General features: G+C 67.4%; 2 protein-coding genes across 2 annotated transcripts in view; one reads left to right on the top strand and one right to left on the bottom strand.

Annotated features, from left to right (window-relative positions):
* Positions 1–3,235, top strand: part of LOC112117474 (low-density lipoprotein receptor-related protein 1) — a 126,128-nt gene extending 122,893 nt beyond the window's left edge. The window contains exon 74 of the mRNA XM_029913373.1: positions 3,036–3,235. Coding sequence (XP_029769233.1) covers positions 3,036–3,235 — 200 coding nt within the window. The remainder of the gene's footprint in view (positions 1–3,035) is intronic.
* Positions 2,105–11,457, bottom strand: part of LOC112124739 (low-density lipoprotein receptor-related protein 1-like) — a 19,875-nt gene continuing 10,522 nt past the window's right edge. The window contains exons 2-17 of the mRNA XM_026659269.2: positions 11,302–11,436; positions 10,317–10,436; positions 9,716–9,984; positions 9,457–9,635; positions 8,815–8,921; positions 8,253–8,369; positions 7,648–7,824; positions 7,190–7,330; positions 6,720–6,893; positions 6,209–6,370; positions 5,769–5,943; positions 5,122–5,226; positions 4,662–4,726; positions 4,211–4,301; positions 3,710–3,854; positions 2,105–3,561 (exon numbers count right to left, since the gene is read on the bottom strand). Coding sequence (XP_026515054.2) covers positions 3,421–3,561; positions 3,710–3,854; positions 4,211–4,301; positions 4,662–4,726; positions 5,122–5,226; positions 5,769–5,943; positions 6,209–6,370; positions 6,720–6,893; positions 7,190–7,330; positions 7,648–7,824; positions 8,253–8,369; positions 8,815–8,921; positions 9,457–9,635; positions 9,716–9,984; positions 10,317–10,436; positions 11,302–11,436 — 2,303 coding nt within the window. The 3' untranslated portion in view covers positions 2,105–3,420. The remainder of the gene's footprint in view (positions 3,562–3,709; positions 3,855–4,210; positions 4,302–4,661; positions 4,727–5,121; positions 5,227–5,768; positions 5,944–6,208; positions 6,371–6,719; positions 6,894–7,189; positions 7,331–7,647; positions 7,825–8,252; positions 8,370–8,814; positions 8,922–9,456; positions 9,636–9,715; positions 9,985–10,316; positions 10,437–11,301; positions 11,437–11,457) is intronic.

The following is an 11,457-nucleotide window of genomic DNA, read 5'->3' as shown; positions in this document are numbered from 1 at the left end:
CCCGGTGCTTGGGCGGCCGACAGGCCCTCAGTACACGGGACGTCCCTTCTTTGCTCAGCTCTGCACAAACTTGCGAGTTGCTGAGGGCTATAAGAAGCAGTAAGACACCCCCCCCCCCCCGGGACCACAGGGGCATCCTGCTTGGTGGTGTTAATAATCATCGTGATACGAACATCGGGCAGAGGGGTGGGGCGGGGCGCTAAGGAACCCCCTCCCTTTGGGAATACGACGCTGGCCGCTCTTCCCAGAGGTGACACCGCAGGGACCCCGCGGCACGAGGCCTGCAGCCAGCAGCGGCAGGAACAAGTCCCCGTCGCCTCCCAGCGCGAGGGTGAACGCGGCTGCGGGTTTCACGCCCCCCTTGGGCTGTGCCACGCGCTGCCCTGGTTCACTGGGCCCACGGGTGGGGGCGGGGCGGAGGCACACACTGGCTAGTAGCCAGGAGAGGGGCTGCAAGGAGCCAGCGGGTGGGAAGACACTAGCCTGGGACAGACCCGTCTGGTGCACGCACACACGCGCACACACTCAGCAGCCTGGTGTGTCCAGGGCCCAGGGGGTGTCACCCGTTTGGGGAGCAGGCGGCTGGCCTGGGTGTGGTGCGGTGGGGCAGAGTTAAGGTGATATTCCAGCAACAGGGCCAGGGGGTTGACACTTACTCGGCTCCTTGGTGCTAAGCTGTCTGGCTCAGGGGCTCGGCCTCTGGGATGGGGCCGGATTCCTCTGCAGGGAGCCGTATGGGGCCATGGGGAAGGGAGAGACAATGGGGGGCTGCTGCCCCCTTGTGGCAGTACCAAGTAAGGGCAGATTTGCACCACTAAACCAGAGCTGCATTCACCCAGGAGTCGCTAGGACCCATCTCTCCTACTTTCCCCCGCCCCCACCGCTTCCTGCTCCCCTGTGACGAAGTGGGAATGTTCTTAATGTTTTCTCTGAATACTGTGTGGGTGCCTCAGTTTCCCCTATGCATTTCTAGAGTGTCTAGGTGGTGGAATAAGGGTGTGTGATTGTTGCAGAGCCCTAGAGGGCCAGTGTGATGGTGTCTGCACAGAGAATGGCCGACGCCCCGTCTCCTGGCAACTGGTGGCCTGGGCCCCTCCCCTGCAAGGGGCCAACTGAAGGTGTTGAAGAACAAAGGGATCAGGTGGCCTCCTGGCCCGGGGAAGAGACAAAGGCAGAGGAGGGGCTGGCGAGTTTCAGTTTGGAGCTGGCTGGGGAAATGAAAGGGTTCCAGACAGGGCTCTGGTCTCCTTGCCCCCAAGATGGACCCGATTGAGGGGTCCTGTTCTCTGTACCTACAAGCTTTGTTTGGACCATGTTCCTGTCGTCTAATAACCCTTCTGTGTTACCGTCTGGCTGAGAGTCACGTCTGGCTGCGGAGTTGGGGGGCAGGGCCCTCTGGCTGCCCCAGGACCCCGCCGGTGCAGACTCGCTGTGGGAAGTGCACGGAGGGGCAGAGGATGCTGAATGCTCCGAGATCAGACCCAGGAAGGTGAAGCCGTGGGAGCTTCTTGCCCTGGAGCCAGTCTGCTCCAAGAGAGGAGACTTCACCAGAGTCCTGACTGGCTTGGTAGGGAGCAGTTCCCGAGCGTTGCCCGGGGACTCCGGGTCTGGGCCTCCCTCTTTCCCCAGCCAGCTCTGATCTGACGGGGCGGGGGCCGTCTCGTGCCCGGGGTCAGCACGACCGGGCTCTGGCCTGACAGGCGGGGGCCGTCTCGTGCCCGGGGTCAGCACGACCGGGCTCTGGCCTGACAGGCGGGGGCCGTCTCGTGCCCGGGGTCGGCACCACCGGGCTCTGGCCTGACGGGGCGAGGGCCGTCTCGTGCCCGGGGTCGGCACCACCGGGCTCTGGCGTGACGGGGCGAGGGCTGTCTTGTGCCCGGGGTCAGCACCACCGGGCTCTGGCGTGACGGGGCGAGGGCCGTCTCGTGCCCGGGGTCGTCACGACCGGGCTCTGGCCTGACAGGGCGGGGGCCATCACCCTGTGTCTGTAGCAGCTGGGACAACGTGGCCCCAATCCCAGGTGGAACCACTTGGCGCTGCTGTAACAGTTCTCCTGAGCCACTGGATCATTAACCCCCCCCCCCAAAGCAACAGGAGCCAGGCCTCAGTTTTTAAAAATTTTATTTATAACAATCTCTGTGTTTAGTTGTAAAGTAATCCAGCAAAAGTTATGAAAAGGCGCCCCCCCGCCAACGGCCGGGGGCCCCACCCCCCACAGGCGTATCCCGTCCCTACTAGAAAAGCTAGGTCATTTGATTCGGTTTAAAAAAAAATGCCTGTGGGAGAAACGAGTGGAGATGAAGCTGGGGCGGGCCGGCGGCAGCCCCTGGGGAGCGGGGTGCCCGGCGCGGTGCCTGGGCCCCCCCTTTGCCCGCAGGAGCATGCACTAAACATGGCGCTAGGCGCAAAGGAAAGGAACCTCCTGCCCCCGGCAGGGGAGACCCAGGCAGCGGCCCCAGCTCCAGCCACGGGGCCCAGGGGTGCAGGCCCCCAAACACCCCCAGCCCCGAAGGAGCCGCGCCCCCCTCCCGGGAATCAGTGCCGGGGGTGGGGGGGGGAGAGGGAAAAGGGGATCCCACCTAGACAGTGCTCTGGGGCAGGTGATTGGTTGGATAGGAGCCTGGGCGGGAAGGAAGGTGATTGGTGGGATGGGAGCAGGAAAGGAAGGTGATTGGTTGGATGGGAGCCTGGGCGGGAAGGAGGGTGATTGGTGAGGTTGGAGCGAGGGAACGGATTGGTGGGACAGGATTGCAATGGCGGATGGGAGGGGCGGGGCTGAGGACAAGGGGGAGGAGCTCTCCATCTGGCTCCTCCCCCTGCAGCTGCTGGCAGGTGGGGGAGGGGGCTGCGTGTTGCGGGGGGGGGGGGGGCGGGGCACCGGGGCCTCGGAGACTGATTTGTTCGTAGCTCGGGGTGGGGGGGCTGGACACGGTGCCCCGGGGGGGCGAAACCCACCAGGACCCAACTGCGGCAGGTTTCAACTGCAGCGGGGGGGCGATCGCAGGGTTAATGCTGCCACGCACCCCCCCCCCCAGCCAAGGGGGGGATCCCCCCAACAGCCTTGGACCCAGCTCCCCAGCGCTATGGAGACAAGCCGGGTATCCCCCCCCACTTTAACCCCTCGCTGTGCCCGCTCCGACACCCCCCCGGCTTCAGCCCCTCGCTGTGCCCGCTCCGAGATGCCGGCTCGTCCCACGGGGGTGGTGGGAGCCTGGCCCGGGGAATAGACAAGTAATAATACTGCTCACATATAAAAGTAATAATCCTTCATTTGTACATTTATACAGTGTCTGTCGCCCCCCCTCCCCCCCGCTTGTCTCTTGATTGGCTTCTTTTCCAAACCGGCGGCACCGCAGCCCCCTCCCCCCGTCTCTGCCCCCTGTGCTAGGGGGTTGCCCGACCCCCCCCTGTCCCTGCCCCCTATGCCAGCGGGTCAGCCAGGTCGTCGTCCGCGCCCCGCGACAGCAGCTCCCGCTTCTCGTCCGTGCTGGCCAGCGAGTTCCGGCTGTTGTGGGCTCCCATGTAGAGGGTGGCGTAGACGGGGTTGGTAAAGTTGGTGGGCTGAGGGGGGGAGAGCGAGGGGTGAGGAGAGGGGGGAACAGAAGGTCCCCAGGGGGGGGGTGTCTCCCACTGTCCCCCCCCTTCTCCTCTGGCGTCCCTGCTGCGGGGTTCCCATGGGGTCGGCTCCGTCCCCCGCCCCCACCCTCACCTTGTCCGGGTCCAGGGCGAAGTCGGCGTCCAGTAGCTCCCCCACGTCGTCCTCCGGCTCCCCCTCGTACATCTTGTAGGTGGGGTTCCCGATCTCCACGTTCATGGCGCCGTTCGTCATCCGCTGGTGCTGGAAGCCTTTGGCGCTGGGGAGCACGGGGCGAGCACAGGGTTAGCGCTGGGCATGGGGGGCAGAGGCAGGTGCCTGCCGGGGGGTGGGGGGCAGTGTGTGGGGCAAAGGGCTTGGGGAGCCTCATGCTGCAGGGAGAGGGCCATCGATATCACAGGGGCAGGGCCCCACAGCCAGGTGACCCCCTGACTAGAATCTCAGCTCCCGGCCCAGGGCCAGGAATCCCCAACCCGCCCCCCGGCCCGGTAACCCCTCCCCCCCTGGCCCAGGCCAGGTCCCCCCAACCTGCCCCCCGGCCCGGTAACCCCTCCCCCCCGGCCCAGGCCAGGTCCCCCCAGCCCGGTAACCCCTCCCCCCCGGCCCCCGACTCACCCTTTAACCCGCCGCTTGTACCAGAAGACCGCCAGGCCCAACAGCAGGATGAGCAGCAGCAATACGATGGGGATGACGATGGAGGCCGTTCCTGGGGCGGCAGGGACAGGCGGCACGTCAGGGCGCGGCTGGGGAGCCCCCGACCCTCCCCGGGCCTGGCTCATGGGGTGGGGGTGGGCTCCCCACTGTCTGGGGCGATCCGGGGCATGGGTGGGCTCCCCACTTTCTGGGGCGATCCGGGGCATGGGGCGGGGGTGGGCTCCCCATTGTCTGGGGTGATCCAGGCCTGGCGCCGAGGTACCCGGGGGGGGCTCAGCCCCTCACCAGCTGAAAGGGACTCTGAGATTTCTATGGGGGGGGGCAGTGGGATGAGCTGGCTCTGTGGGTGCAGACGCCCACCCCCCGGGGACCCTCAGGAGGGCAGGGAAATGCCCCCCCCCCATATACATACGGCCGCTCTGCTGCTCGCTGACCCCAAAGTCCTCACACCGCAGCCCCGTCAGATCCGTCGCGCACCTGGCGGGGCGGGAGGCCAAGCGCAGGTTAGAGGGGAGCGGAGCGCAGGAATGGGGGGCACACGGGGCGGGGGCACGTGGATCGGGGAGGGAGTGGGCGGGGGAGCACGGAGACCGTCTGGACCGGGGGGCTTGCAGAGCGGATGTCCCTGCCACTCGTGCCACCTCCGCTATGTGGGGGGGGACACCCCCCATTCCTGGGGGGCTCTGCTGAGATTTGGAGCAGGGGGCACATCCTGGCAGTTCCCGCTCGGGCGGCTCCTGGCAGGACGGGGGGCTGAGCTGGACCCTGCACGGGGGCTTTGCCATGGGCACGTGTCTGCCATGGAAGTGCCCGGCCGGCAGAGCCGCCCTACGGCCCCATCACCCCCACGCCGCGGGCCGGGCGGTGCTTACTGGCATTCCGGCATCTGCGTCCTGCCGTTCATGGTGCAGGTGCCCCCGTTCAGGCAGTAGTTGTCGCAGGTCAGGCAGCTCGGTGCCATCTTGCCATTCGGGCAGCTGTAGGGCAGAGATGGGGCAGGGTCAGCGCATGCACCCGAAACACTCCTCATGCCCCCCCACTGCCCCCCCAGCTGTAGGGCAGAGATGGAGGGGGTGTCAGCGCATGCACACCGAACCCTCTGCATGCCCACCACTGCCCCAGCCCCCCCTCCCCCCAGCTGTGGGGCAGAGTCAGGGTGGGGTCAGCATATGCACCCCCGCACTGCCCCCCTCAGCTGTGGGGCAGAGATGGGGCATGGTCAGCGCACACCCCCTGAATCCTCGAGGTGCCCAGCCCAGCTCCCCCTAGCATGGCTGCAGCCAGGGAGCAGGGCGCCAGGGCTCTCCGGGGGGGCTGGCAGGGCACAGAGCCAGCCCCCCTCCATGCCCCCCGATCACCAGGGCGCTGTTCTGGGCAGAGCAGCTCGGTGCCTCTGTTCTCCTAGCGCCGCCCCCATCACAGTCCCCCCCCCGGCAGGCTCAGCTGCCCCTAGACGCCAGGCATGCCTGGGCCCGAGGACTGAGCTGCCCGGGGCCGCACCAGCCCCGCGGACACCTACGTGCAAGTGACCTCGCCGCTCTGCCTGTTGATGTTGCACTTGCCCTCCTGGCAGCGGGAGCACTTGCTGACCTGGCAGCGGGCACCCTCGTACTGCGGCAGGCAGCGGCACTGCTTGGCGCCGCCGGCTGCCAGCTGGCACACGCCCTCGTTCTCACAGTAGTCGAAGCACTGGCCTGTGGGGGACAGGGTGGGCGGTGGGAGGGAGGAGTGGCGGGAGCAGCAGGGCCCATCCCAGCTGGGGAGAGAACCCAGGAGTCCTGGCTCCCAACCCCACCCCTCCCTCTCTGACCGACCACTAGACCCCACTCCCCACCTCTGGGGAGAGAACCCAGGAGTCCTGGCTCCCAACTCCCCTCCTCCTCCCCCCGGCTCTGACCACTACACCCCACCCGCTCCCGGCTGGGGACAGGACCCAGGCGTCCGGCTCGCCCCACTCACGGTACTGGCAGCGGTCGCCGAGGAAGCCGGCCGGGCAGCGGCAGTTGGGTTGGTTGCCCAGGTTGACGCTACAGCTGCCGTTGTTCAGGCAGTATTCGGCGCACACCTGCTGGTTGCACCGGGGCCCGGTGAAGCCGGTGGGGCAGCGGCACGTCGGCATCCCTGGGAAGGGGGCCAAGGCGTCAGCGGGATGGGGCCGCGGGATTCGCTCGTTAGGACGCGGATACTGGAGCCTCAGGGCTTCGGACCCTCTGGCCAGCTCTGGGCACTGAGGGCAGCCGGATCTGCCCCGGCCCTGCCCCGGTCCTGCCTCCCACGCTGGTGCGGGGGCTCAGGGGCACGGCCCAGCCAGCCCTGTATCCCTGAGCACCCACAGCTCCCAGCCGCACCAACCGGCCCCTCCAGCCCTGTGGGATCAAAGCCAGGGCCCCACCCCGGTGCCCCTCCCAAGCCCCACGGGCCCATCTCCCCTGGTGCTGCTCTCCCGGCCCTGGCTGGCAGTGCCCCATACCTGACGGGGAGGCGGCGCAGGTGCCCCCATTCTGGCAGTACTCCCAGCACTGGTCCAGCTGGCACTTCTCGCCGTTGTAGCGCGGCTGGCAGCGGCACTTGGCCTGCTTGCGGGCGTTCAGGAAGCAGCTGCCCCCGTTGAGGCAGACCAGGTCGCAGGTGTCGCTGGTCGGGACTGGAGAGCGCGGGAGAGGTGAGAGTGAGGACAGGCTGCCGGCGGAGGGGCTGGTACCGTGCCCGGTGGGCACACAGCTCTGGGTGGACCAGCAATGCCCCGGACTGGGCCGGGGGGAATCTTAACCCTCACAGTGCCAGTGGGAAGGTTGTGACCCTGGGAGACGCGCTGTCCACCCAGTGGCGCCCCCCCTTGGGCAGCAACCCCTGGCTGTGCTCAGGAGGCGTGGCCTGTTGGAGGGGGCGTGGCCTTGCTGCAGCTCCCCCCCCCCCCCCCCCCCGGGTGGCACCACGTACCGACGGGCGAGACGGTGGGCGAGGGGATCACCACGCACGTGCCATTGTCCAGCCGCTTCCCGTTGGGGCAGGTGCAGACGGGGCCGCTAGGGCTCAGAAGGCAGAGCCACTCGCATTTCTTCCTGTCGCAGGGGTTGGTCACTGGGAGAGAGAGGGGAGGGGTGTGTGGGTGAAGGGAGCGCAGGGTGGGGGGTAAATAGCCGGGCACCCCTGCCCCACAGCACCCCCCGTCCGTCCCAGCGCATGTAGCACCACCCTCCGGAGGTGCCCACCCTTGTGTCCCGCAGCCCCGGCCGCCCCAGCTCAGACTGGAGGGGGCTGTTCTGTGGTTGTGACCCCCATTTCCTTTGCAGCTCGGGCGACGGGGGTGGTCCAATGCTGTAACCCAGGGCATGCTCCTGGCAGGGCGGAGGAGGCCGAGCAGCCCTGGGGGGTCCCCGGCTGGCCCTGGCGCTCACCGTCCGGCTGCTTGTATTGGTGGTAGAGCACCACGTCGGTGGCGTGGTTCAGCCCAGACGTCAGGTTGGTGACGGGCCCGTGCCCGAACTTGTGGATCTTGAAGATGCGGTTGTTAATGTAGGTGACGCCGTAGATGTAATCCTCAAAGATGTCGATGCTGAAGGGGTGGCTCAGTCCTGGGGGGACAGGGCGGGAGGGGCGCGGAGTCAGAGGCCGGCCCTGCAGCTCAGGGCGCAGCTGTAACCGGATACCTGCCGTGTGTCTGGCCAAGGGCCCCTCTACCCCGGTATCAGGCCTCCTGCTGGAACGGGGCAGGACACAGGGGACGCAGCATGATTGGCTAAGTAGAGGGGGGAGCTCTGGGGGCGGGGCTCTTCTGCAGCTGCCCACTGGTGACCCCTTGTGGGCAGTGAAGGAACAGCTCCGTTCCCTCTGTCTCATGGTGCACTCTGGAGACCCGATGCCAGATCCCCGCGCCCCGGCTCAGCTAGGCCGCTGGTCCCCAGCCAGGACGGGGTGCTGGGAGGGGGTGGGGGGTGGCTGCCCGTCCTAAGGAGACCTCCCCCGCCCCAGCCCAGCCCGGCTCTCTGCAGCGGCCTCTCACCTTTCTTGTTATCGATGGCCACGACGGGGTCGGTGCCGTTGAAACGGATGCTGCCAATGACGGAGAGCTTGGCGTCGGCCCAGTACAGCCGCTCGTTGTGATAGTCGACAGCCAGGCCTGCGGGGAGACACGCGCTGAGATCCCCTCGGCCGCAGCAGCTCTAGCAGCCCAGCCGGGCAGCTCCACACGGCAGGTGAGTCGTGGGCACTGCTGGGAAGTGGGCTGCAGCACGGCCGGCCAGACACCCCCAGACGGGCTGGACGGCAGCAGGGCCCAGCTCCCGGAGTCCCCAGTTGCGGATCCCCCAGGAAGAGGGCAGATCGCGCAGACGTGGGGTGTTACTAGATTCTCCAGATCCCCAAGCGCTTCGTACGGGCATTGGTTACAGACGAGGGAAACCGAGTCACAAAGCAACCTACCCCAGGTCACACGGTGGCAGAGCTGGGAAGAGAACCCAGGAGTCCTGGCCCGGTGCCCTCACTCCAGAGCCCACTATCTGCCTGAACCCTCGCTGGGTGCCAGGGGACCCCCTGCCCCGCCCGCCGTGCCCGGCCCTGCTCACCTGTCGGCCACTGGATGTTGTCCTGCACCAGCGTCTCCCTCATGGTCCCGTCCATCGCGGCCTTCTCGATCTTGGGGTGGTTGCCCCAGTCGGACCAGTACATGGTCCTGTGAAGAGAGGAAAGGCCTTGGCGGAGTGGGTCCCTGGGGGAGGGGCGGAGAGGCACGGCCCCTGGCGCACAGGCTGCTGGCGGGGGGCTCTGAGCCCAGCCCCCGACACTGCAGTGCCCCGTGCCCGCAGCCCCACTGACCTCAACGGCCTGTTTGTGCTGCGGAGATGAGGGATGGAGCCGGCAGCGCGCTGGGGCCCTCGAAGGGTTAATCCGCACCAGCCCCGAGGGGGGGACCTTGGCGCCTCCCCATGGCAGTTACCCCATCGCCCCACAGTGCCAGGGCCCTGGGCACTCACGCCCAGCAGGGATCCTCCCACCCACAGCCCCAGGTGGATACCCAGACACCCACTGGGGCGAGCTGAGACTGCCCTGGGGTAAGATGGGGGCCTTCCCAGCTGGCAATGGGGAGCACGTGCCATGGGGGAGGGTGGTGGCAGATGTGGGGGGCTGGATATGAGGCTGGTGTGCGGGTGCAAATGAAGGGCAGGGGGTGGGACAGGGGGTCTGGACGGGGCAGGGACGTCTCATACCCTCGGAGCGGGTCGACCACGATGGCGTGGGGCTCGTCGATCATGCCCGAGATCAGTGTCTTGCGGTTGGCGCCCTTCATCTGCGCCACCTCGATGACGTCGCGCCCGGAGTCCGTCCAGTAGACGTTCCCGGCCACCCAGTCCACGGCGATGCCCCGCGGCATCTTGAGCCCCGAGATCTGGAAGGCAGAGAGAGGCGGGGCCTTAGCGCCCTGGCCCGGCTCGCCCCGGCCCCCCGGAGCCCCGAGCGCCCGCTCACATTGAGGTGGGTGACGCCCCCGTCCAGCTGCCGGCGGTTGCGGTTGGAGGCGGTGGAGGCGGCGGAGGACGGCAGCTCGCGGTAGGAGATCTTGCCCGTGTGCCAGTTGGTCCAGTAGATTTTGTTGCCCTTGACGTAGATGTCCATGGCGTCGATGCGCACGTTCTCGTCGCCCTGAAAGGCCGGCTCGTAGGCCGAGTTGGGGTTGAAGGGGTACATGCTGCGGATCTTGTTGTCGTCGGCGATGTACAGGATCTGCTGCTCCGAGCCTGCATGGGGGAGAGCTGTCGGCTGGGGGCCCAGTGGGGTGCAGCACTGAGGGGGCACAGGGGATGTGCCCGCTAGGAGGGGGCGGGCTCGGCCAGCTCTGGGCAGCGGGACTGAGCTGCGGCTCTGGCTCATTCCAGCGGTCAGGGCCGGGCGGAGGGGCCAGGGTGGAGCCCAGCGGCCTCCCGACATGGGGCGCGTCCCGCGTGGCTCCTGCCTGGGGCCGGGAGGGACAGATGCTGGGGGCGCAGGGACGGGAAGGGTTTAAGACGGCTGGAGAGAGGGGAGCTGGGGTCCCAGGGAGACGTATCCAAACCGCCTGCGCCCCCCATACCTTCCGCCTTGCACGTGTGATGGGTCTTCATGAAGTTGCGGGCGCAGCTGCAGACGTGGGACCCCTTGGTGTTGTTGCAGATCTGGGAGCAGGTCCCGAACGTCGAGCACTCGTTGATGTCTGGGCGGGGATCAGAGGCAGACAGGCCGTGAGGGGCCGGGGGAGCTGCGACGGGGCGGGGGGCCCACCCCAGGGCAGTCCTACCTGAGAGCAGAGGGCGCCGCGCGGGGGCGGGCGATACAGCCCCTCACGGTAACCATGGGCTGGCACATAACAGCTCAGGGCTCCAGGGGAAGGTGGGCTGAGGCCAAAGGTCTGGGGGTGTCTGCATTCACCACCCTCGTGAGCACCCCAGCTCCGGCCAGGCAGCGGAGCTCTCTCCTGGTGCTGGCACCGGGGATCATGCCCCCCAGCTGCTAAGCATGGCAGCTCCCCAAAGCAGGGAGGCAGCGGCAGCCACTTGGGGGTGACGAGGCTGGGCCAGGGATGGGCCGTCTGCGGAGAGCTCCGGGCACAGGGGTGAATAACAGATTAGAGGGTGCTGAGATGCCACGTGGTGCCCGAACTGCCAGTGCCGTCCGCCAGGCCAAGGTCAGGGTGCCAGTCAGCTGCTCCCCACCTGGGCGGCGTTCACGGGACGTGCCTCCGAGGTCCAGCGGGCGAAGCACTCGACTGGGACTCAGGACACCTGGGTCCTATGCCTGGCACCTGCCATCTGAAAACCAGGCCCCTCTTCCCCAGAGTCCCTGGGCATTCTGGGAAATCTTGGCCTTGTCTCCTTCAGAAGAACGACCCGGAAAGGCAGTGGCTCTGGTGGTCACCGCCGGGCGTGGCCCTGGGAGTGTGCTACCACCAGGCAACCCCCCCCATTCCTTGAACCCGCCCCGTGTCCGTGGGGAGCATGGTTCCTCCTGCAGTCCAGCAGAGCCCCGGGCTCCGTCCTGGCCTCCCCCCCGGCACAGCCCTGCACCCAGCGGCCTGGTACCTTGGCAGGTGTTTTTGTCAGGTGCTTTCTGGAAGCCGCTGCGGCAGGTGCAGTAGACGGTCGTCTGGGACTGGATGCACTTGGCCTCATCCCCGCACATGGTCACGTTGGTGTGGCAGCCGTACAGATTGGGATCTGCAAGGGGGACGAAGGGCC

The sequence above is a fragment of the Terrapene carolina genome, unplaced genomic scaffold (genome assembly GCF_002925995.2).
Source record: "Terrapene carolina triunguis isolate 2854851 unplaced genomic scaffold, T_m_triunguis-2.0 Scaffold616, whole genome shotgun sequence".
Classification (NCBI taxonomy): Eukaryota; Metazoa; Chordata; order Testudines; family Emydidae; genus Terrapene; species Terrapene triunguis.
Note: the sequence above shows the minus strand (reverse complement) of the source record. Positions and strands in the feature narration are given on the sequence as shown.